This window comes from Ambystoma mexicanum, chromosome 8 (genome assembly GCF_040938575.1).
Source record: "Ambystoma mexicanum isolate Mex_15411 chromosome 8, UKY_AmexF1_1, whole genome shotgun sequence".
NCBI lineage: Eukaryota > Metazoa > Chordata > Amphibia > Caudata > Ambystomatidae > Ambystoma > Ambystoma mexicanum.
The window spans coordinates 1,333,254,472-1,333,279,336 of record NC_090929.1 but is presented as its reverse complement, the minus strand read 5'-3'; the positions used below and the strand labels follow the sequence as shown (position 1 = coordinate 1,333,279,336).

The 24,865-nt window shown below is 47.6% G+C and overlaps 1 protein-coding gene across 4 annotated transcripts in view; it reads left to right on the top strand.

Moving 5' to 3' along the window:
* The window catches only part of GLRX3 (glutaredoxin 3), a 539,364-nt gene that overhangs the window by 405,809 nt on the left and 108,690 nt on the right, over nucleotides 1-24,865 (top strand). For 2 of the 4 annotated variants that reach the window (XM_069611445.1, XM_069611444.1), the window contains exon 11: nucleotides 5,586-5,948. The exons of 1 other annotated variant lie outside the window; for it this stretch is intronic. In XM_069611445.1, the coding sequence (XP_069467546.1) occupies nucleotides 5,586-5,828 (243 nt within the window). In that variant the 3' untranslated portion in view covers nucleotides 5,829-5,948. Of the gene's footprint in view, nucleotides 1-5,585; nucleotides 6,533-24,865 lie in introns of those variants that run through there. One more of the 4 variants, XM_069611443.1, reaches the window with a different exon arrangement.

Sequence of the window (24,865 nt, the reverse complement as noted above, 5' to 3'; positions counted from 1 at the left end):
TAAATTCAACTTTTCATCTCCCGCAGATTCACTCACTGCCTTGCAGCTATAGGTATTCTCTTAAATGCTGGAGTTGGTCTGAAGCATGGATACTTTGAAACAGACATGGCTCAGCTAGTTAGTCTCCCTCTGAACAGTTGAGTTTTGGATACTTTTGCAAAGAAAATGAACTTGTTTCCGTGTAAGTAAAAGCAAAGTTCCTGGTTGTGTTTTTTTTAATTTTATTTTTCTAATTGTTTTATAAGAGTTGGTTTGAAAGGGCTCGGCAATTCAGAATCGTGCCTGGTTTTGCTGAGGCACAGTGAGAGACACAGGGCTGGGTAGGGCTTTCTAATCAGTGGCTTTAAAGAACAGTCCCTACCCAGTCCTCCTCCCCTAATCTCCCTCTCCCCTTCAGTTAATTGCTCTGTTCACTGCTTTGTTGAATGATTCATAATGTAATTTTGCTTCCACTGTTATATTGTTGATGTTTTTATGTATTATGTTCCACTGTACAGCGCCTTGGTGTAAAGCGCTTTAGAAATCAAATCAAAATCAATCAAATCAATTAGCGGCAAAGCCGCATTTTCTTTAAAGGTGAAAGGGGTTTCTTTTCAATGGCGATTTTGGCTTTTGCAGCAAAGCAATGCTGCTTTTTCCACTTTCTCCTTTTGTTAGTTGGAACACACTGGCAATCTCCTTCAGTGTGCCCCCTTTGTTCCATCCCGCCCGAGGTGTGCTTGGCATGACGGTGCAGTCATTTTTGAGTTGTTGCAAAACGCAGTTTTGAGCCATGGCGTTCACAGGAGCCAGCGCAAACATTTTGTGGTTTCTGCGCAACTGCAGCTTGGTGATGTGGGGAAATGCTGTTGAGTGGGTCAATATATCCCACAATACCTTGGGCACCACTGGCTATGTCTTTGGTCATGGCTAGTGGTCGGTTTGTCCAGGGCATGATTCTTTGCCCATTCTGCTGTCTCCGTCAGAGCATCCTTTAATGGGCACTGTTAGGAAAGCTGTTCTTTTTGCTGGTTTACCCCCATATACTTACATGGGACACCCTTTTTTTTCTCTAACCAAATATTGTTGCATACTTACTATAAAATAAATATATGTATTTACCCTTCGAAGTAGAAAAGCATACAATTCTATTTGGGAGAAATGGTGGCACGCACAAGCAAGTTGCTGTTTGAAAAAAAACACAGACTACTTAAATACATTGGAACACAAATTAAACTTATGGACAGAACTTCCTATATCACTGTACGGAAGCGTAGAAATTCTAAAAATGGTCATGGTGCCTAAGTTATTGTATTTCTTTAACACTATTCCAAGATGGCCTCTGCGTAAATTCTTTACTAAATTATGATCACTAGCAATAGCATTTGCGTGTGGTAGTGGTGCAGCCCGGATGAAATGGGAATCCCTTGCCAAACCATACGAAAGAGGTGGCCTGGCCGCCATTGATTTTGAGCTGTATTGTTTGGCAGCCAAGGCACATTATGCAGAATACTGGTTTGGTCAAGATACTGACATAGCACAGATGAAACTAGAAGCATAATGGGGCACTCCCGATTGACTTAGTCAGTAACACTGGATGATCGGTATATAGACTTGTGCCCGCATGATCTGGCGTGCAATACAGTGGATGCATGGAGGCGAATAAACAACTGGATGGGTAATAACCCATACTGTAAAAGCATGCCACTGTGGAACATCCCAGATCTCCCCCCAACACTAGATACAGATATCCAATTATCGTGGGACCCAAGCAGGGAAATGAAACTAGGCAATCTATACCCGGGGGGGGGGCAGATTTGTCACACTTGAGGTGTTTAAGGATAAAATGGGAACCAGCCCAGTGATTTTACTTCAATATTACTGTATGTGTGCAGTTGTATTAAAACAAAAAATGGCTATCATTCCCAACGGAGCCCAAAACAAATGAATGTATCGATCTGGTAGCACAGGGAAACTGTAGGAAAATATGGGATATGAGCTAAGGTGCAAAATGGGACTGAGCAGCATGACACTGAGATTAAATTGGGAGAGGGACACCAATACGGTTATGGATAGTGTTAAATGGCAGAAATTCTGTAACCTCACCAAAGAAGTCTCGCTGAACGCAAGACTGTTTAATACAATTCAAAGTGTTGAATAGACTACATTACACACCAGCACAGACTTCACGGTTTAACCCTGACAACCCTCAAATGTCCGAAATGTGGGATTGAGGAAGTGGACACTATTCATGTATTTTGGAACTGTCCTTTAATACAGGGCTACTGGCAACAAGTAGCTGAAATATTGCATGTTATGACAGATATTCCTCCAACAGTCCTCTCTTTAAAATACCTAGTTGCTGATATAGGGAAGGCTAAAACCACAATAAGGAGACTCTTCAACATGGGATGTATAAGCGCAAAAAAATATATTTTACTGAATGGGAAATGAAATTTGGCACCTACAACCCAGCAATGGCTTAAGGAATTAGCACTTGCCAATGACAAGGAAGAGGGATATGTTGGTATTGTGGTGAGAGCAAGTAGGCCCAAGGACATATGGGACCGTACCGAATATACATGAATAACTAACAAAACTAGGCAATGGGACATAACACTGTAGATGAAATATAATGTGTATATTTAAGCTAACATGTAACACATGACACAAAGGCAATGGAAAAGTGTGAAACTGTACAGCACAAAACACATGTATTTGAATCTGGAAATGCTAAAATGATCTCTCTGTAACCCACTGCAAACAAGTTAAAGTTTGGAGAAAAAAAAGCATGCAATTCAAAACCTGTGCAAAAAGTTTAAGTAGATGGATGCATAAAACACAGTAGAAACACTTTAGAGCAACACGAGAAAGATTCCCTAGCACTTAAGTCCAGCCCTAAGATTTATTCTGTCCAGAAACAGACATTTAGGCACCAGGATGTAGACAACAGTCCCAGTTCCCACCTCTGGCCACACACACAACCCTTAGCCTATGGAAGCAGCAGCTTTCCCCGGGAAAGGCTATTTCATATAAGGCAATTCTGGCCCGAGAGGTAGGAAAAAGGGCAACAAACAATATAGCCAAAAGAAAGGCAAAACGCTTGTGGAACAGGCATCTTGGAGTGCTAGCCAGTGTTAGTAGCCATTTGCTGTAATTGAAAAAGTGCACGAGTAAAAAGTTTTAAACACGGTGGGAAAATATCTGCTCCCACATGCCCATCCTGGAAACATTGTATTTGTAACCCAAAAATTGCAACTGAAAGCAATAGGATGATACAAAGGGCCTCATTACAAGTTGAGTGGTGCAGGTAAAAAGCGGCGGTAATACCGTATACCGCTGCATTACCGCACCGCCCAATTCACCATCTTTCTGCCAAATGTCTGTGGAATTACCGTAGCAGTAAATCCACTGAAATACCCCATGGAGTCCTATGTACTCCAATTAAATGAGGACTAACACCACCGCAACTTGTAATCTGGCAGTAATACTGCCAGACCAAGTGGCAGTAACGGTATTTCCGTTTGGTGGTATGTCGGCGGACGTATTGCTGAGATGCCTCCATATACGAGTCCCAAAGTATCCTAACCACACTTCTCTTTAGGGTGCTGCAATACAAGAAATACATAAAGGAAGGACCTAGTCTCTCAGGACTTAGCCTTATGGACTGATCAGTCTCCCCATGCAAATGAGCAAAAAGTAAGGGGAGTAAATCGGAGACTTTACTTACTTCCAAAGTGTCAGGTCGGGAGTAAAAATAAAGCAAAAAGAAAGGGTGTCCCTTAGAACGGTATGGGAGGAAGCTGGCGAACAGAGACAGTCACTAATGCCTAGCCAAACTCTTTCAAGATAGTGTGACTGAGCAGTAAGGCTTAGATATAGGAGAATGTGAGAGTGGTGAATGGTTCAGTTAAACACAAAAAGAACCCTCCTAATAATAAAAGCTAGACAGAATGTATATTAAAAACAGAGCTAAATATTATTCTTAACCCGCTATTATGATTTACACATTCACTTTTGGGGTGCTCTGACTGCAGAGCACCCGCACTTTAATTGAACATAGTTAGGTCAGTATTGGAACACTATAATGTAAAAAGTAAGCGAAGAAAGAACAATACAAGAGTTGGGAAAAATTTTCCTTTTGCTTCTTTCCATCCATAGACATCATTGGGGAGCCACAATGTTGTGCTTCTTTGAACCTGGTCTCAATTGTTGAGGCCAGTGAAGTCTTTTTGCTTCACTGACCTTTCTAAGCTTTGTTTTAGGGGTGCTGATCATTCTCTTTGGCTATCAGTGCAGGAGAACTCTTTTCTCAAGTAACCATTTTCTGTACATTTTTCCCTGCACACACCCCTTTCAGGGAAGTGTGGTAGACAGACTGTGTCTCTGTTTGTTATTTGTAACTTTTCGGTTACTAACATGTGCAGGATGGGCTGGTGGAAGTGGATACCTTTCTACCATTTTTGATGCGTAGTGCACCTTTGCATTTGACCACTTCAAGTACCATATAGCAAAGTGTTTCCTACCACGCAACACACCTTTTAGTCAGTGGTCGAAGTGTACAAAAAGTAGTAGACCTATGTTCCCTGCTCCAGCTCCCCACAAACCCCATCGCCACTCCCCCTCACAATACAAACCCCCAAACACATGCACCTGCTTTTTAAGTTAACGTTCAGTGTGTTGCAGTGAAATAGCAAGTTTCAACTTCTTCCTACACTTTTATTTTAAAACTAAACCATTCCAGAACGGTTTCTTTGTAAAATAAAAGTATAGGAACGGTAAAATTTCATTACAAAAGTAGAGGAGCACCGCTCCCTCCTGCTCACTTAGACCACTGCTTTTAGTTTTTTTACTGTGACGATGCCCTTTCAAGTAGCGTATGAACAAAATGATTGATCCATATTTTAGCCATCTTCTTTCGTCTCAGGACGGAAATTGCTAAACAAGGGCATGCTCTTTCATGGTAATCCAGCTTTGCACTCCCAGTGCTTTGTTTGAGGGACTGACTGAAACTGGGATTTATGACTGTCTGGTCTCAGTCCACACTTAAGCCAGGGTATGCCATTTTGCTGGGCAGATTGTGAGGTGGCTGGCTGTTTCGGATTGGACAGTCCCCATGTGTTTGAACGTTGCAGGTCCTTTCCAGAGGTGGTCTGGAGTCAGACCACAGCCCAAAATATGGATAGGATGGTAGGAGCTGGAGCCATTCAAGATTTGGCAAGGGTGTAAAGGGCGTTTTTGATACTTATTAAATTAATAAAATGATGCAGGTAATTCCATCTCTGAAAGGGTAATCTGTTGATCATATTCCCCTTTCATAAGCTTCATGCTAAAATCAAAGTGTAGCTGAGCCCTGCTGCATTAATATCCTGATCTACAGTGCCTTCCCTACCAGTAGTCTACCTGAAACACATGTTGGTTTCAAGGGTTAATAAACCAAATGACAAAACACATTATTGACCAGCTTAGTTTCTTAAGATTTGTATGCAAAACAGTAATGTTGAAAAATATATCCAATAAGGGTTTGATAAATTAAAACTAGACAAGGTCTTCCTAAACGAGTCACAATCTCTGCTTTAGGATCTTTATCTTCTAACCATCCCCAGGTACCATTGTGGGTGAACCTGCTGCTGCAACAAGACCTGCCTCGCTGCCATCCACAGCGCTACCCAAGACCTCACTGTGTTGAAAGACCACTGCAGTTGTGTGACAGCACCCCCGACCACCCTACCTTGGGAACACGCGAGAGAAAAGGACTCATCTTGTCATTGAACCCCTGGATTGGGACTCTCGGAACCCTGAAAGCCAAGACCAATGGGGTCCTAGTGTTTTTGTTGACATTGAATTAACTAATTCCGTTCTATCAGCAAAATAAAAAGAAAGCTACAGCAAGGAGAGAAAAAGAAATAGAAAACAGATTATACTGCAATTCACAAACAATACATGAAGAACGTCTTCATTGCCATTAAGCACTTCCTTCCAATAATGTAAACATTTTGTTTAAAAAAATTCAACAAAGCCAAGGTTCACAAGAGTATATCGCCTTGCGTGAAAGCCATCCACCATTGCTCTGCGGATCACGAGTCATGGTCACTAATCATTTTTTCTAATGATCTTGATCTTCTCAGTCAGTGCTGGACGAAATAGGACAAGATGTTGCAATTATTATTTTGAGTTCTTGTCCTTACATAATCTACATTTTATCTCCCCTTGTGTGTTTTTCCTTCTTGTGGCAAGTACCTCTCTAAAAGGATACAGATTTAGCCTAAAGTGCATGTACTGGGCACGTAGCAAGCTGTCAGGAATTGTTACCAAGTACTTGGGCGTGGTGTTATAATGTGCATAGTCTATAAGACTCTTACTTGCTGAGATTCTATCCAGTCTTTAGTCCATAGTTTGTATTTGACAGATACTGGATTAGAAATCAAAATTTCTTCAGAAACATTAATTTCAGTCAGAATAGCACAACATACTTGTTTCTGTTCCATTAGTGTCAATTTGGACTATGCAATCAGTTCTGCCTTTATCATATTAAAAGCATGTACTCGCTTTAGTAGTATGCATTTTGTGTACAATACACCACCATCACATAAATCTATCAACCCCAGTTCCATTCTTATAACTTGGATCGGTACACATTTTGGCAAATTCAGTACTCTTTTCCAAAATATGCCCTCAAGCACAGCCCACACTCTTGCTTGGAGCGCAAAAGGGACCTCTGCGCCATAGGTTAGAATAGGAACAACCTTCAAATGATTGAACACAATTGATGTCCGGGAGAAGCATCCGTATCTCTTTAATAAAACTCGGCCCTAAGCAGCCAAGTTTTTCACTTTGTCTCGCAAAAGCATTTCTCTGGCAGGGTCTCACACTATTTTTCAGGTGCAGGCCCAAGTATGTAAATGAATTCACCTGTAGCACAGGCCTATTCTGCAAGGTCCACAAATAAATGCTTCTTTCATTAGCCTGTGTTTCAAGAACCGTTCAACACATTTGAACCACCCGGTTCCCTCCGTTGCTGCCTTTTGCACTCTCCCGATCTTCGAATTGCGCACACAGTGCCAAGAAATCTGTTCTGGCGCTGCTCGGCCACCAAGAACTGCAAAAAGATACTATTTACTGCTAACTGCCCGTTTTGGTCCATTTTGGGGCCCTAGAGACTGTATAGGTCACTTGTATTACTTTTGCACCCTAGAACATATCGTTTTAAAGAACTTTGTGGTATTCTCCAGCATGGGGGTCTTGCATGGATTCAAATGCTCATGAATGTGCCCAGTTGTCAGGCTGAGAATCCTCTGTAATATAAAGCTGTTTAGCTTTAAGCAAAAAACTGCATATCGCGCTTATAGCCTATTGCTGTCACTTTGGGGTCATACTTCCCCAGCCAATGACATTCGTCTTCCTTCATTACACCCCGGTGGCCAACTTCAGATTTTTACTGCATGTTTTTTGTGTTGGGAGTCCTTGTTAGGTAAGAATTAGTGCAGTCCAACTGGTGAGGACTACACAAGATGTATCTTCTTGTTATTAGGTAACCCACCTTTTAATATAGGCCTGTATTACACAAGTTGGTAGTGTGACTGAGGAGCCAGGCTTATCTTAAGAGGGGTAATGTGAGCTGTACAATTGAAATCAGTTAACACAAGTAGCCAAGTAACACTTATCCATTCAATCAAAGTTAGGATTTAGTTTTTCAAAGACAATAAAAGTTGGTAAAGACTTTTCTGATGCTTGTTAATCTGATTAGAATCACATGCTGTGCAAATAGTCCGACATCCAGTGGTCACCGCGGAATATTGCATCTTGTCTTTCGAGAATCTAGGAGCCTTGAGCGGAGCTCGTCAGAGACATTGCCAATTGTCCCTTCGACCTTCGGTCGAATAGTTTATATAGATATTTAAGATCACCCTATCCGTCCATTATTTCGACGACTGTTCCAGATCTCTATCGAAAACCAAAACCAACAGAACTCCGACGGACGGTGATCCCAGTGGGTGGACATTTCTGTACAATCTGAAAATGCCTTTCCCTTTTCTCCATCTTTCCTTTTTGGTCTTCGTCACTCTACCTATCCTCAGGTATAGAGAGGACTCCATTTAGGTTTTGCCCCATTTGCAAAGGCAAATATCCTTGGAGAGATGAGCATAACCGGTGTAACTGTTGCTTGCCTCTTCATCACAACGAAGCAGGTTGCACGGCTTGCAAGCACCTCCATCCTAAAACATTGAAGGAGCGCCAAGTCAAGCGGTGGGCTGCCTACGGGATGTCGAAGGCCGAGTCATCTGTCGCTGCCGCAGCCACCGAATGTGATGATGGCAATAGTGACGAACATACCTCTGAACCGGAGGTTGTTGACCTTTTAACGGAGCGCTCTCAATCCGCATAGTCTGTCCCTGGCCCCGCCAGGCACTGCTATGGGGAATGTACACCCCAGCGACAAAGACGAACATTTACATAGCACTAAGCACACAACCCCAAGTCAATCTTCGACCAAGTCGAAGAAGACCTCAGCGGCAACGGGTACACCGGAAGTTCCGGCGGTACCCGTCGAACGTCAAGATCGGCAGCCCTTCCCGCAGCAGCATATATTCCAGTTTGTCGAGACGCATCACAAGAAGGCGCCTGGCGACGACAAGGTTCTGGCTCCGCCGAAGAAGGCTCTCGCCAAAGACAAGGCCCCGGCTCCGCCAAAACCTTCACAATCTCAGGCCGAGGCTATGCGCCTCCCGTCTGCGGAGGACGTTGCCGACAGCATAGCGATAATTTTTTCTGCCGACTCTCATAAGCGGCAGTCAAGGGATTCAATGAGGCCTACGGAAAAGGCCAAGGATCTGTCGAAATCCAGGGGTAGCCTAAGGGGAGTACCGGGACCCTCCGCCAAGCCGAAAGAGAAGCACAGGGACACGCCACCTCTGTCGATCCACCGGGAGGAGTTTTCGGAGGGCGAGGAAGATATTTCTTCGACGTTGAGACAAAAATATCGCCGTTTGACAGCAGAAGGGCATTTTCAGGCTCCCTTTCCACCGCTAGACCATTCCGGGTCTTCTGTTTGGACTAGATAAAAGTTTGAAAATTGTATGCAAAGGCTTGACAGGTTTGTTAACTGTTCAGAGCAACCCACTTAAGAACACCATAGTATGAGAGCCCTTTGGACCCTGTAGCAAAATTCCCAAGACTCTTTGACCCCTCTCAGAAAGTGGATATGTACACCTATGACTTCACTGAGGAAGAGATTCCTGCAGACACTGAGGATAAAGATCAGTTCATTAATCCTGAGGACATGCATGATCCTATAGAGGGGGGGGGGGACCCCAGATATGGGTGACCCTCAGCCTTGACAGTCTCCAGATCCTTCACCAGATCCTGATGCCCTGTGTTTGTATTCCCCCAGACCACTCCCACTAGACAGCCCTCGCTAGTGGATGATCAAATGACGTTTAATGCCATGTTGCGCAAAGCAGCAGAACACTTCAAGATCGCCACCAATGAAGCTGTCCCTGAAGCTGACTTTGTTGATGATATTCTTAGAGAAGCCACTGGCGAGCCAGGCTATTCCTCTCCTCAATTCGATTAAAAAGCATCTGGCTCCCTCGTTATCAATACCTGCTCTGACAAGAGGTGTTAATCCGAGGCTAGAAAAGCTTTTTCGCCCTTTCCCCTCACACTCCTTTATATCAGAGGTCACTCCACCCCAGACTCTCTAGTGGTGACCACTACAAGAAAGAGGGCAGGGGTTCCTCTGTCAACCGGCGAGGCACCCCCTGACAAAGAAGGTAAAAGACTTTACGTCTGTGGGAAAAGGGTCACGTCTGCAGCAGCTTTTTCTACACGCATCGCCAACAATACCACCTAATTGGCCAACTACAGGGATGCCGAGTGGGCCTTGTTACAAGGAGCTTCCCGAAACACTACAGACTCTGCTCCTCGCCACAGTGACTGAGGGCAGACAAGTGAACCAAAGTATACTTAAGAAAACTTTGGATTCCGCTGAAACAGCGGGTCGATCTCTGGCTCCAGGCACACTCCTAAAGAGACACGCCTGGCTAAGGAACTCTGGATTCAAGCCAGAGACGCAAGCGTCACTTATAAATAAACCCTTGGAAGAATCCAACCTGTTTGGAAGAGCGGTCAACGAGAAGCTCGAGACCGCGAAAAAGGAGCATGGAACCGCAAAAAAGGAGCATGATACCCTGAAAACGTTAGACCAAATTACACAAAGACCCTCCATGAGACGAGGATCTGCATCCAGACGACTTTTTCATGGCCAATGCTTCCCTCAACAACAGTACACCTCTGGAAACAATTGGTCCTCTCCACAGGGAACCAGTGGATACACCACCCTGTACCACCGGAGGGGTCAACTCTACCCCCAGAGGCTCCCTGACCTCCGGTTCAAAATGACCTGAAGATTCGGGTCCCCTCCCATGTTGCCTCGGTCGGGACCGGTTAACATTGTTCCTTCAGGCATAGGAGGGGATAACCACAGACTAGTGGGTGCTAAAGACTGTGGCCCATGGGTACTGTTTAGAGTTCAACCGGTCCCCAACTTTCAGACCTCCACGAGCAAGACTGACACCAGATCATCTGCGTATCCTTCAGGAAGTCGAGACACTACAAGAAAAAGGAGCAATAGAGGTCGTACCTCTGTCACAGGTAAAAGAAGGTATATATTCAGTGTACTTCCTTGTACCCAAAAAGGATCTAACCATCCGCCCTGTATTAGATCTGCGCCCAGCGAACAAATTTTTAAAGCCACAAAAGTTTTGCATGGTCACTCTGCAGGAAGTAAGTCCCCTGCTCTCACAGGGGGATTACATGACAAAACTGGACATAAAAGATGCATACTTTCATATTTCAATGTTGCCGACACACAGAAAATACCTCAGATTCATGATACAAGACCAGCACTATCAGTTCAAGGTACTACCCTTTGGCATAGCATCTGCACCAAGGGTATTTACGAAAGCACTAGCGGTGGCAGCAGCACACCTGCGCAGGCAATCCATTCCGGTCTATCCTTACCTCGACGACTAGCTCATAACAGGGGACTCTTAAGAAACATGTCTGTCAAATACCCAAAGAACGATAGATCTGTTATTCAGTCTGGGATTCTCTAAGCATGAGAAAATATCCAGCCTAGATCCCAGTTAGGTCAAGCAGTTTCTAGGGGCTCTAATTCGAACAAAGGATGGCCTTGTCTTCCCCTCCAATGAGAGGGTCCAAAGCATGCTGTTTCAAATCCCTCAATATGTAGCCAGTCAAGAGGTGACAGTACGCAAAGCTATGCTACTGTTTGGAATGATGGCGTCATGTATTTACTTAGTTCCTCACGCGCGCTTGTGCATGCGTCCAATGCAGGAGTGGCTCAACAGCCAGTGGTGTTATGCCAGTGGACAATTGGACGATCTTGTGGTCGTCTCGCCAGCCCTCGTTCTCTCGCTGTGGTGGTGGTCGAGGGACAACCTCTTGAAGGGGAAATCCTTCACCACCCCCGCAGTAGAGGCCACGCATCTCTGTGTGGGGAGCTCACCTGCTTCAACAAACAGCGCAGAGAGTTTGGTCATCAGACATAGCATCCAATCACATAAATCTGTTGGAACTTTTAGCAGTGTTCAAAGCACTAAAAGCTTTCCAGACACAACTGCGGGGAAAGACGGTCCTGATCCTCACAGACAGCACCACAGCCATGTACTACTTGAATAAACAGGGGAGCACTCGCTCTCCAGGGCTATCCAAACTGTGCCAGAACATTTGGAAGTGGGCTGTCAAACACAACCTGCTCCTATTGTCATAACATGTTCCAGGGGAACACAATCTTCTGGCAGACATACTCTACAGAGATTTCCCACTGTCAATGGAGTATGGACATACTCAGGCAAGAAAACCTAACACTCGATATTGCTATTTCAGTAAGTGGAAACGGTTTGTCATCTGGTGCAACTCAAAGAGCATTAACCCTATTAACTGCTCTCCCACACATATTGTTTTGTACCTAACTCATTTACTGACTCAGGCCTGGTCTTTAACTCTCTAAAGGTTCACTTAGCTGCGCTTTCAGCCTATACTACATCACAACAGAAAGTGTTGTGGTGGAAAATACCAGTTGTTAAGGCTTTCATGGAAGGAGTGAAAGGAATTCACCCTCCCGTTTCTAACCCAGCTCCCGGATGGGACCTAAACGTGGTGTTAACTAAACGTATGGGGCCTCCTTTCGAGCCCATGCATAGAGCGAGTCTTAAAGATCTCACCTATAAAACTGATTTTTGAATAGCTATTACCTCCATTAGGAGAGTAAGTGAACTACAAGCGCTCTGTCCTAGACCCCTTTGTAACAGTTCACAAAGATAAGGTGGTTCTACGCACTCACCCTAGGTTTGCGCCTAAATTCATTTCTATGTTCCATGTGAACCAATCCATAAAACGACCAACGTTTTTTCAAAACCCTTCAAGAATGGGAGAAAGAAACCTGCACAAATTTGATGTACCCAGAGCAGTCATGCTTAACATGCATAGAACTCGACCACTAAGAAAAATTAATCGGCTTTTCTTTTCAGTGGCAGCAGGAAGAGGAGGAGATGCGGTCTCCAAATCCACTATCTCTAGGTGGATTGTCAAATGCATCACACTCTGCTACACTCTTGCTAAGAGAGAACTGCCCTTCAAGCCTAGAGCACATTCTACTCAAGGCACTGGGGCTTCCATAACATTCACTGCAAATGTTCCCCTTGAGTCCATTTGCAAAGCGGCAACCTGGAGTTCTGTACACACCTTTACAAAACACTATTGCCTAGACACTCACTCTAGGTCTGATTCTCAGGTGGGACAGGCAGTACTAAAACATCTTTTCACTACTGTTCCTTCTCACAACGCACCTCCAACTCTGGTTACTGCTCGCTAGTCTATGCACAGCATGTGATTCTAAGCAGATTAACAAGCATCAGAAGACATGCATTACCGTAAAAGCATTTCTGATGATTGTATCTGCTTAGATTCACATGCGCCCACCCTTCCATCCCGCTCGAATGGAAGGAACATAGACGTCTTACTACTTTCTTTTATTTCTGTACTCACTCACGATAGTCAAAAGGCTCCCTCATGGCAGAAAAAATACAATTGGAGGGACCTTGATGCGTGAGGGATTTTGGGTACACTACACGTCACGTAGGGATAGTGTTACAGGCACGCCCATGTTGACGCCCCCTTTGGATTCTCGAAAGTCGAGATGCAAAACTCTGCGGTGACCACTGGATGTCGGACTATATTCACAGCATGTGAATCTAAGTAGATAGAATCATCAGAAATGCTTTTACGGTAAGTAATGCATGTCGTCTTATGCTAACATATGTTCCAGCACACAAAGTGACTTCAGTAAAGGTCAGTATTGCACTTATTTCGATTACCAATTTAGTTATTGAGTTGTTTAAGGAAGGAAAGGTTAGAATAAGATTTAGAACCTACTTTCAACAGTTTGTAAAACAATTACAATCTCCCAATGGGAGGCGTGTAGACTTTTATCCCAGCAATAATAGTGTCATCAATTAAAGCTTATGAGGAAACAAGTACTGCCAATGCCAGTAGGTTCAGAAGAGTTCCTTTAGGGAGCCAGGGCAGCCAACGTCATTGGACAAAGTCAATAGTTCTGATGCACTTCTTCGATAAAGTCTTGACAAAGTGAGTACGTTCAGAAGAAATCACTGTAACTCAAGTGAGCGACTTTGTAGAGAGCACAAGCTGTTAGGCCAGTGCAGGTGAGTTGGGATCAACTTTAAAGTGTAAAAAAAGCCCTTCCCAAGGTAGCAAGCACAACCTATGGCTAAAAGGTGTATACCCCTAGCCCCACAGTACCTTTTTTATTTGAAGAAACATTTTCAGCTGGTGTCCTACTTGCTACAGCTTGGCAGACCCTTGTTCCTGGACTTTATTCGTGGTGACGAAAGGGAGGATGTCTGGCGGGCTCCTGTGGCAGTACTCGGAGGAGGGACTCCCCAGCAATGGATTCTCTTTTTTTCAGCGGCGCTTCATTTTGTTGGCACCTTTTCCTTGGCACCAATGTAGAACGAAAAGCTCTGGTTGGAAGTTGCTTGCTCCACTGGTCCTGGGGTCTGGTGAGGGGACTCTGGATCAAGATTTCTTGCTTCTGTAGGGTCCTCTGGATGCTCAAAGATTTGGCCGGATTCGGACTTCGCAAGACGATGCACTGGTCAATGGTCGCTGGACCGCGGGCATTGGGCTTCTGCAGCTCTGATGAGGGTGTTGCGCCAAATGAAGCTTGTCTTGCGGCTAGTTGGTCCCACCAGCCTAAGGGGGGACATCGTCCCGTATGGGTCTTCCCAGCCGACTCGAAAATGAGGTCTGCACAGCTGCAGGGCTTCACCGGGCACTTTGCGTTCCCAGAGGGTGCTGTTGGCATCTCGTCATGTCTTCTGCTTCGGATGTTCCTCTCCAGTCCCTGCCTCTAGTCCCAAAAAGCTTGCTTTTTATGTGATTTCACATTCATTCACAGCATAGGCTGTCAATCACATAGCAGGGTGGCTGTCCTTCCAGTACAGCCAGCCGGCCAATAGGAACTGGTTTCATTCAGGCATACCTAGAGACAACGGACAGGGATGTTTCGGGACCCTTCCTCACTTCCTGCCTTTCCAGACACACTGGAGCCTGGGCGGGCTTCAGGGCTGAAGCCCGCCAAAGGCAAAACGCACAAAGGACTCAAACCTGTTTCAACTATCAGAATAAAAGGCCGGAAGGAACTGACGTGGGCCATTTCGGGATAATGGTCACCCATGGGTACGGTACTGCAGCTGAGGGTTCAGCCTGCGGTAAAAATGCACACTGGTAGTAAAAATTAAACCACTGCCACCACCCATTTAAAGTATGTTGGTGTAACAAAAAATGTCACTTGAGAAGTGGGATAGGGATTTACTAAGTAACCCCCCAGCACTCCACATAGGTTGGTGTGTGCTGGTGCCACAAAGGAAAAGGTAAGTAAGATGGGGATCATCTTACTATTCTTGGGAACAGTAGTTCAACCAAGAAAATGTAATTAAACATTTAGTTTGCAAAGGTAGCGGGCGCCCCTCTCTCGACAGAACAAGGCCTGATAACCTGTTCAGTGGTTATTAACCACTTGAGAGTTCGCAGCCACTGCTTTTACTCACTGTGCCTTTCACAGATGGGAAATGGACCACGTCTCACTGTGCTTACAGAGGCATCAGCTTCACCTCACTGATGATCCCCAACAAGGGTGAAACACGTGTATGGGGTTGCTGGTGGTACTCTCGTTCAGGTTAGAATTGCCATTGCATTTCGGTGCTGGACTGCCCCTGGGCAGGACAAAGACTGATATGCAAATGGATATTTCCCATCTGTGAAAGGCACAGTGAGTAAAAGCAGTGGCTGCGAACTCTCAAGTGGTTAATAACCACTGAACAGGTTATCAGGCCTTGTTCTGTCGAGAGAGGGGCGCCCGCTACCTTTGCAAACGTAATTAAACATTGACAAGTCCAAGGGACTTCTTAGTGGCACTGCACCGAAGGTGCTGTGCGGCACCATGCAAAAAGCAGATGCCTATGGAGTTTGTCAGACTCCTTAAAACAGTAAACCAAAAAAATCCTAGTCAGGAAAAATACATGAGCGAGTGAGGAAAAGGTCTGACTCCCTCGGGAGTAAAAAAAATCACAAGCCCCAAGTCTCGCAAAAGAGCTGGGCATCTCTAAGGTTGAAGGGAATTAGCACAGAAATGAAAATTCTCCTTAACAGTCCTCACATTTCATTTCTCTAATTTCTCATTGAATTCTGCCTGTTTTTGTCAAAATATATCCATCAGTCACTGTGTGACTTGTGGCAACGGGAACCCGTTGCCTGTAGCGTTCCTGTGTATGTCGGATCTCACGATCAAGTGTAGCCATTGACTAGAGCCTACTACAAGTGATATGGCAGACGCATCGAAGAAGTCTCTCTTTGGGGCCTTGTTCGAAATGTGGATTGAAGAATTGGAAGTGCATCTACTGCCTTCATATGGACCACAATGCGGATTGATGTCCGATCTGCCAGTCCTTCTCCTCCAAGACACAGCAAGACCGTCATAGAAGGTTGTGGCATGGATCGACAAGGGTACGGCCTCTGACTTGGCGTCTGTGCGCAGTCAAGCCTCGGCTAGGGCCAGCAGACTCAAAGAGCATACTCCCTCTGGAAGATGTTGAGATCCTTTGATGACACTTCCTAGGGGAAGATGCCGAAAAAGGCAAATGTGTCCCACGGTCCGACTCCTCCATTGATGAGTGCTGCGGCTGCAGTGTTTCCGTCAACCGAGGGTCATCTACGATCACAAAGACGATCCCTTCATCTGAGGTTTGGCAACCATCAACGTCTCCACTGTCAACTCGTCGGGCACTGTCGATCGGTAAAACGCTCGTCGACGAAACAAGTAGTGTTCCAAGTCCTTGTCGGTGACTTTGTCTACAGCCAGACAGTCATCGATTTTGTCCATGAAAACCCTGTCAACATCATCAACAAAGCAATGGTTACTACAATGTGACTACAACCACTTCCAGGGTGGCCCTGCCTCCAAGACCTCTGCCAGCCACAGCTGGGGCTGTGCCACCAACGATTAAATCACCGGATTCTCTGGGGATAGCCTCCTTTCCTAGGGGATCCAATGTGAAGAAAGAGTTGCCTCCATCACTCCCTTTTCTCCCTAGCATGACCAGGCCTGTGCAACGCCTCACTGTGTCTCTGGTGAGGCCTGCAGTGTGTCATCCCCTGCTCCATTGGTTCCACCTTCCATGCTCAGATGATGATTTTCCCTTTTCGGACCAGTAAGTGGTCATGGTGATCCTTATCCACAGCCAACTCCACAGGTTAAGCGACCATCTCCCCCTATAATCCCTTGGCCTACAGCTCCCAGCGATGTCAATAGACATTTTGATCCTTCTCCATACTCAAGTCTAGTAGATTCAGCAACATCTTCCACCAGTGGCTCCTAGCTCTCCCGTGGTTCCCAGCGCCAGCTACAAGTCCTTCAAGGTTGTGCAGGCCTCGCCTTATGGCTCTCCATTCAGCTCCTGCTGTTCCACAGCAGCCACCTGTTCCACTTCTCCTATCCTTGGGGAGCCTGATCTTATAGGTACAGATACAACTACTGACTCCAACCTGAACACGGATGGTACCCGAGGGACAGATGAGTACAACATGTCCCCACAGAGGCTGAGTTACCAGAGGCAGACTTACCAGCTAGAGACTCTCTTCCGGATTTGATCCAACCCTTTCAAGCCATGATCTCGTGGGCTTCAGAGCTGCTTATCCTCATCCCTGAGGAGAAAAAGAAAGGTTTTATTTTTCAACATCTTGCTCTGCCGTCTATTGCGCTACCGACAGATTTCCTTAAAGTGGATTATGTTACTACGACTTCTTGCTCACCTAGGTCTTTTTAAAAAAAAAATGTTTGCTACTTAATGTGCGATCAATACCCTGTGAGTGATGTACTATACGATCACTGCCCTGATTTCGTGTGTCACTGAAAATTGGCTAGGCGATTCCTCTGGCCCCTCTTTAATACAACTTCTTCCTGCCAAGTTTTAAATTCTGCACTGCGACCACCCCCCTCCTTGCATTAGTGATGGTCTTGCCATCATTTTAACTCTTATTTCTTTGGTACCTTGCTGATACTGAACTATCATATTCAGATGGAGGCATTGCTTGCCCGTTTTACTTTGGCTCCTAATGTTACTATCCATTTCCTGTTTGTGGCCCAGTGTTTGGTAACCCCTTCGTTGATTTGGCGGCCGATCTCAATCTTCGGCATTCTCGCCTTGTGATTTTCCACAATTTTAATCTCAAGTTAATTATCTCATGGACACTAAGATTCAGAGTTTTTTGCTGCTCTGAATGAATTGACATTCTTTCAGTTGAAGTACTCCACTGGATCTCATATTCGCTACGGCTACCGAGGGATCAGTATTTCCAACCCTCTCGGTCACTTGGTTTGACAATTTTATTATCCCATTCTCTTGGGAGTTAACATCTATCAAGTCCCCAAATCAACTTCAACCTGCTCACACCCGAGCCGGCGGTTGGTGCGTGAAGACAAGATCATTATGCAGATTAAAACCCACCAAACTGACGGTTTCCTTTGATCTAGACCAGGGTTGTCCAACTCCAGGCCTCGGGGGTCAGATCCATGTTGGATTTTTAGGATACCCCTTATTAGTATTCATGAGGGAAATGTGCATTCAATGATTCTAAATATGTAAAATTTTCCTCGTGAATTATTAATGAGGGATATCCTGAAAACCCATCGTTTCCAGTCCTCGAGGCCTGGAGGTGGACCACCCTGATCTAGACGCTCTATCCTCCACTTTTTTTTATCGGTGTCCGATGTGATTGTTCCTCTCAGATATTTTAGACCATGAGCTTGGTCACCTGCCCCCTCTTATTCAGACTACTTGGTGCCTGCTGCACAGACAAGCTTAACGCAAATGGCGCCTTAATTATGATCAACCTGCCAAATTGTTTTTACAGCAAGGCTCTGCTGCTTAACATAAAATGGGCATCCTTCCCATCACACACAAGGCTTCCATTAACCATTCGAAAGAACTGTTTATGGTTGTGCATTCTCTGTCCTCTGCCCCTTCTAAACCCATAACCTCCTCCCAGGACCTGACTGCGCAGGAGTAGCACACACCACTCGCCCCCACAAATGTTTTGGGACTTGCAGATGTTAAAAACACTTGGGCCGCCTCAACCTCCGTAGCGAAGGAGGGCAGTTGGTTGGATGGATAAGAGGATTGAGGGTAACTGGAAAGAGGTGACGGGAGAAGTTATGGATAGAAAGGGGGAATATAGGGTAAAGTACTGCTCCTCTGCTCTTGCGTTCCTGCTCTTGGTGTTGTGCCGTAGTTTACACACTCACATGCAATAGCTGGTGACTCTTCTGTGGTAAACCATAAACATACCATAGCCTCAATACAATAGGCTGACTGATGCCTAACTTACATGTAAGCAATAACATGAAGTAGAGAGGCACTTAGTCTCTTGTCTCCAGGATGCCTTATCAGTGTTCAACGTGCTGTCAAGGTACTGCAACAGCAGACTGTTAGAAAGAGCCGTTTGAATCAAGGGTGTGCAACAATAAATGTTATAGCTGAATTGCATTACAACTGAGGTCCGAACATGCCCAAAATGTGATCACTTTTCTCCTGCCAGTGAGCGCAGCGTGATTTGTCAGGGGGTAGTGAGCTGGGTTCATTTACTGCAGCCTCTGTGCAGCAGCGGATTCTACGTGGTAAGTTGGCGCAGCGTGTGGTTGAGTCGGGGAGCCCAGATCATGCGTTATGTAGTGGTGAGCATGAATTCAAGGAAGCAACGAGTCGCAATGTGACGCTCGTTACTTATCGGCACTCGGGCAGGGACTGGGTGTATTCAGTGGGGCGTTGCCCCTGCGCATTTCCCCAAACCCTGGCGCTCTGCGCCTGCTGCAGTGTGGTGGGTGATTCCCCCTGCCTTCCAGTACTACTTTGTAGGCTGACGAGGGGCCGGTGAGGCTCTTCGGTGGTGCATGGCCTCTTGCATGTGTCCTGAAGAGCTCTATTCTCCAGAGCATATCTGTTCTCCAGAGCATATCTGTTCTCCAGCATGGGGTCTGGAAGGGATTCACATGCTCATGAATATTCCCTGTCGTCGGGCTGGGAATCCTCGGTAAAGAAAAAATCAGTTTCACTTCTGAACGGTCTTTCTCCTAACAGCCAATCACTGGTTTCTGGGTCATACTGCCCACAGCCAATGACTTCCCTCTACCTAAGCCCCTCCTCTGGCAGCCATCTTCAGATTTTTACTGCACGTTCAAGTGTTGGGAGTCCTCGTACTATAGCTCTTGAGTTTTCACTGCGTTTTTGCAATTTTTTTGTGAGTTTTTCTCTATTTTTTCGGTCAATTGAGCCTTAAGCTCCATCGATCAATCTTCCGATTTACGGGGACCTGTTTTTCGGATTCTTCGGCACCCCTCAAGGGCACATTTTTAATGAGTTTCTTCCTAGAGTGTTCCAGAAGCTTCTTCAAGGCCTACGCCGCGTGGACATGGTGGATGAGAAGGACTCAGCACTTCTCTTCAAGATTTGCCCCGGCTGCAACCTACAGAATGTCTTTTCGGACGATGGACATTCATTTTACCTTTACTGCCTGCACTCAGACCCGACGCACGTGGGGGATGACTGTGCAGGTTGTTGGAAGATGGTGCCCGAACTCGGACCGACCAGCGCAAGCGTCTCAACAAGTGGCTGCAGGCTAAGGCCCCTGCTCTGGGTGAGTCCCATCAGCATGCCTCCCCTGCCTAGAAGAAGAAAGGTGAGCGGTCTTCTAAGACCTTTGAGGGCGCCCCTCCCGCAGTAGCCCAACATAAGGCTAAGCACCAGCAGTCCACTGCCACCGGGAGCACTGTTGCAGCGGGCTCCTCAGCGGCAAGGGCGAGTTTAGCGTCCCCACCGCCTTCGACCACGAGCCAATGCTCTGGATCTCAAAGAAGAGGAAGTTTGCCCATCCGGGCAAGCTCTTGGAGAAGACCCAGACTGGCCCTGCAGAGAAGGCGAAAGGGGAGCGAGGCCCCGACCCTCCCCCTAAGGTGAAGGCCGCAGACTCGGCCAAAGCCATGAAGGCGAAGGTGCACCAGACAAAGGCCCAACCTTCCATCGAGGGAGTGGTGGCGGCCCTGCAGGGCACGGCCCCAAAGGCAAAGGCAAGAGCATCCCTGCCTGCCAGGAGGGAATCTTCTTTCCAGCCCATCGAGAAGACACAGGAGACGATGCCTATCATTTCACCGAAACGGTCTCCCTTCATCACAGAGAGGGGGGGCACGGTAGTCCTCCAGGGCACGGACATCTGCTCAGAGAAGCTCACCAACCTCCCGGTCCTCCAGGAGGGACGATACGTCGGGATGACGAGGAGATCGACGAGGAGCAACAGGGCGTTGAGGACGCAGTGGACCAACCTATGCCGCAAATGCCCTCTCCTCCATTGCCGCCACCACCACCACCCTTGCGCAGACGGCCCCGCCAGTGGCACCGGGAACATAGGAAGAACCACCATCCAAGAAGGAGAGTTCACCCTCCTCCTTCGTTCCACCCTTCGCCTCCCTCTTCTCTTGCCCGCCCCCCCCATCCCCACCCCCGAGGGATGAGACCGATCCGGACACGGCGACAACGAGGACCGACAATGGTGGCTTGAGGTGGGGGGGGGAGAAATCTCCTGTCTCCGCCCACCAAATCTTCACTGATCGACGAGATAGGCTTGTTCCACGCCATGATATCCAGGGCCTCGGAGCTATTCCAGCTCATCCCTGAGGAGAAGAGTGTTTTCTATACCAGCACTGTGAGGCGAAGAGGAAGCCCGTGCTTTCCATCCCGCTCTTGGATGACATTTGGGACGAGGGATTGTCCCTCATGAAGAACCCTTCATCGGCTCCAGCGAAGAGGCACTGGTATGAGAAGAAATACTGGGTGCCGGACTCTGCGCCCAAGTGCTTACGGTCCCAGCCGTCTCGGGACTCTGGTTTCGGCGGGGCCAAGAAGTAGTCTTAGAGCTCTTCCTCGTCAGCGGCCTCCTCCCCCTCCGGACAGCGAGGGGCAGAAGTTGAATGCCATGGGGCAAAGAGTTAACACATCGGCAGAGCTGACCATCAAGGCTGCTAACGCCCTCGCCATCGTGGCGGGTTACTACAGGGAACTTTGGTTCAAGATGGCCCCCCTCCTGGACTTCCTCCCTGATGAAAAGAGGGCTGAGGCGTTGGAGATCCTACAGGAAGGTGAGGTTGCTTCAAATCACGCAATTACAGTGGCCACGGACATTGCCGACACAGGATTCTGCCAAATGGGCAACAGCGTTTGCCTTAGTCAGCGAGGCTGGCTGAGGGCCACGAATTTCCACCAAGATATTCAGTCGAAGGTGTTTGATATGCCCTTCGACAGGGACAATTTGTTTGGAAAGACTGTGGACGAGTCACTTCAGGCCATCAAAGTGGACACTGAGACGGCCCGTGCCTTAAGCACGCTTCAGCAACGACGGCCGTCCTTTGGGACTTCTGGAGGAAAATCCCTAAGTTCTAAAGGATTCGGAGGAGGTGCTTCGTCCTACCGTCAACCTCCCTGTCATGATGCCTAGCCCCGGAGCGCCAGGCCCAGCACTCCCGGAAGCAGGCATCATGCCCTCGGGTAAAAGCCCAGCGGCCCCTTATAGGGGCTCTTTGGACACAGTGGCGCCAGGCTCATAAAGGGAGGTGTTTTGTGCACTTACCTGATGCATGCATGCTGCACGCTTCAGGCCTCACTGAGACCTGAAAGGGACTATTTTTTCATAGGGATTATTTTTTCACTCAGGCGTGGCCAGGGAAGGATACATACCTAGTTGGGGAAGGATACATACCTGGGACTTCTTTGGAGGCTATTTAAGCCACGCCCAGACAGCAGCTCATGCTTCGCGTTGCTCTGCTTCCTGCAGCTTAACGCTCACCGTGTCTGCTCCTGCTCCTGGACTCCAGCCACGCCTGCCTCGAACCTGGAAGACCTGCAAGGAAGGAAGAGAAGAGAAAGGTGAAAACCAAGGACTATTTCAAACTTCTTACCTGCATCCGGAATCTTCTCGCCAGCATCCCTGAAGAAAGACTTCCATTTAAAAGCATTGCGTTGCTCGCAGTGCCACGCTTCACTCACCTGTCCTCGAGACATCTCCCGGCTCCATCGCGGCTGTCAGCATCGGACGCCACATCTCTGCACCTAGGGGAGAGAGGAAGAAACAAAAAGTGAGCAGAAGGAACACACAAGGAAAGCCTGATTAACAGCCATAATACTTACCGGCTTTTCTTCCACATTTCGGGTCGGCGCCGCCCCGTTGGCAGGTACCGTACCCCGGCCCCTATGGGGAAAGGACAAGAGACATTTCTGGGGAATAAGGACATTTAGAGGGATCGCCCTCATCACTACTCATCTTGGCAGTTTAACCCCTCGACGCATCCCCTTCATTCTGCACCCGAAATAAAGGACAGATCACAGGTTAGAAAGACAACATAAAGGGGGCCTCACTTGAACTTTGAACTTTCATACTTACGGCGCATCGCTCAGGAAAGTCAAGTGGATTTTGCCAGCGCCATTCTGAAAACCAGTGAAGGAACTGGACGAACGCGCGCCCCTGCACCAGAAGCAGGATGGAGAGTTCATCCTTCCAAACCATAAGGTGAGCTTAAACCGGGGTTTGGAGGAAGTTAGAGAGGAACGAAGAGGGAAAGGGGGGAGCTAACACACTATTCTGCAGACTGTTAATCACCTTTCTCATCTGCAGAAGGATATTCCTACGGGCCAAGCAAGCACGATTTGGAGGTCCTGTCTAATCGGTGTTCCGGGTCCTGCGCATCACGCCAGAAGAGGCCACAGCAATCCAGACTAGACCAGCGCCCTCGTGGGAACCAGGTGAGCGTTACACTCCCGCTCGTCGCCCCAGGAGACCTATACAGGGGCCACGCCAAGTCTTCGATGTCAAAACAAGATTGAACCGGCTGTGGAGTCGGGCCCTCACCCGTGCACCCCAGTGGGAGGCTGGCTGATGAACTTAGCATGTGGAAGACCATCTCCACCGACGGCTAGGTGCTGGATGCTCTCGCCCACGGACACTCCCTAGAGTTCCAACAGAAGTGTCCCCATACACCACCAGTGGCCCGCCAAGAAAACCACTTCTCCAGCATGGGGTCTGGCATGGATTCACATGCTCATGAATATTCCCCGTCGTCAGGCTGGGAATCCTCGGTAAAGAAAAAAACCAGTATCAGTTTCGTTTCTGATCTGTCTTTCGTAGTAATAACCAATCACTGGTCTCTGCGTCATACTGACCACAGCCAATGACTGCCCTCTACCTAAGCACCGCCTCTGGCAGCCATCTTCAGATTTTTACCGCACGTTCATGTGTTGGGATCCTCGTGCTATTGCTCTCGAGCGTTAGTGCTATTTTTTCACGTTTTTTTCTCAAAAACTTCGTTTTTTCGGTCAAAAGAGCCTCAAGCTCCACCGACTCTCCATCCGATCAACGGGGACCCGTGTCGGATTCGTATGCGCCCCTCAAGGGTGAAGATTTCGTCGAGCTACGCTTTTGGAGGACTCCAGAAGTTTCTCAGGCCCGGACATGGCCCAGGAGAAGGGAAGCTCGACGCCCGGAAAGCTGTTCAGGATCTGCCCTGGATGCCAGCTGCAGAACGTCTTTAAGGAGGACGAACACTCCTTTTGTCTCTACTGCTTACATGAGGACAAGACGCACGTGGAGAAGGACTGTGCGTTTTGCGGCAATATGTCGGAGCGGACCATGAAGGACCGCCATCAACGTCTCGCCAACTGGCTGGAAGGGAAGAGCCCGTCAGGCGAGAAGAAGAGGAAGAAATCCGAGCGGTCTAATAAGACCTTTGAGGACGCCCCGGCGACGGGGGTCCAACACAAGGCCAAGCACCGCGAGTCCGCTGGCACCGGGAGCGCCGAACGGTCGGGCTCTACGGGCGCCAGGCAGGGCGCACCCTCCCCGGCACCTTCAGCCACGAGCCAACGCTCTGGGTCGGGTAAGAGGAAGGGCGAGCACCCGGCGAAGCTCCTGGAGAGGCCCCGGTCGAGCTCGAAGGCCCCATCGGAGGGGGAGCGAGGCGGTGTCCCCCCCCCCTCAAGGATAAGGCGGTGAGCGCACCTAGGGTGGTGAAGGCCTTAATCCATCCGGCCAAGCCCTCTATCGATACTGTCGCGGCGGCCCTGGCTCAGCCTGTGGAGGCTACACCAGTGGTGGCGACCTCGGGGCTCAGAGTCTCCCTGCCACCTCGGAGGGAGTCCTCTTTTGTGCCCATCGATAGGACCCCTGTGAAATCCCCGGCGGGGAA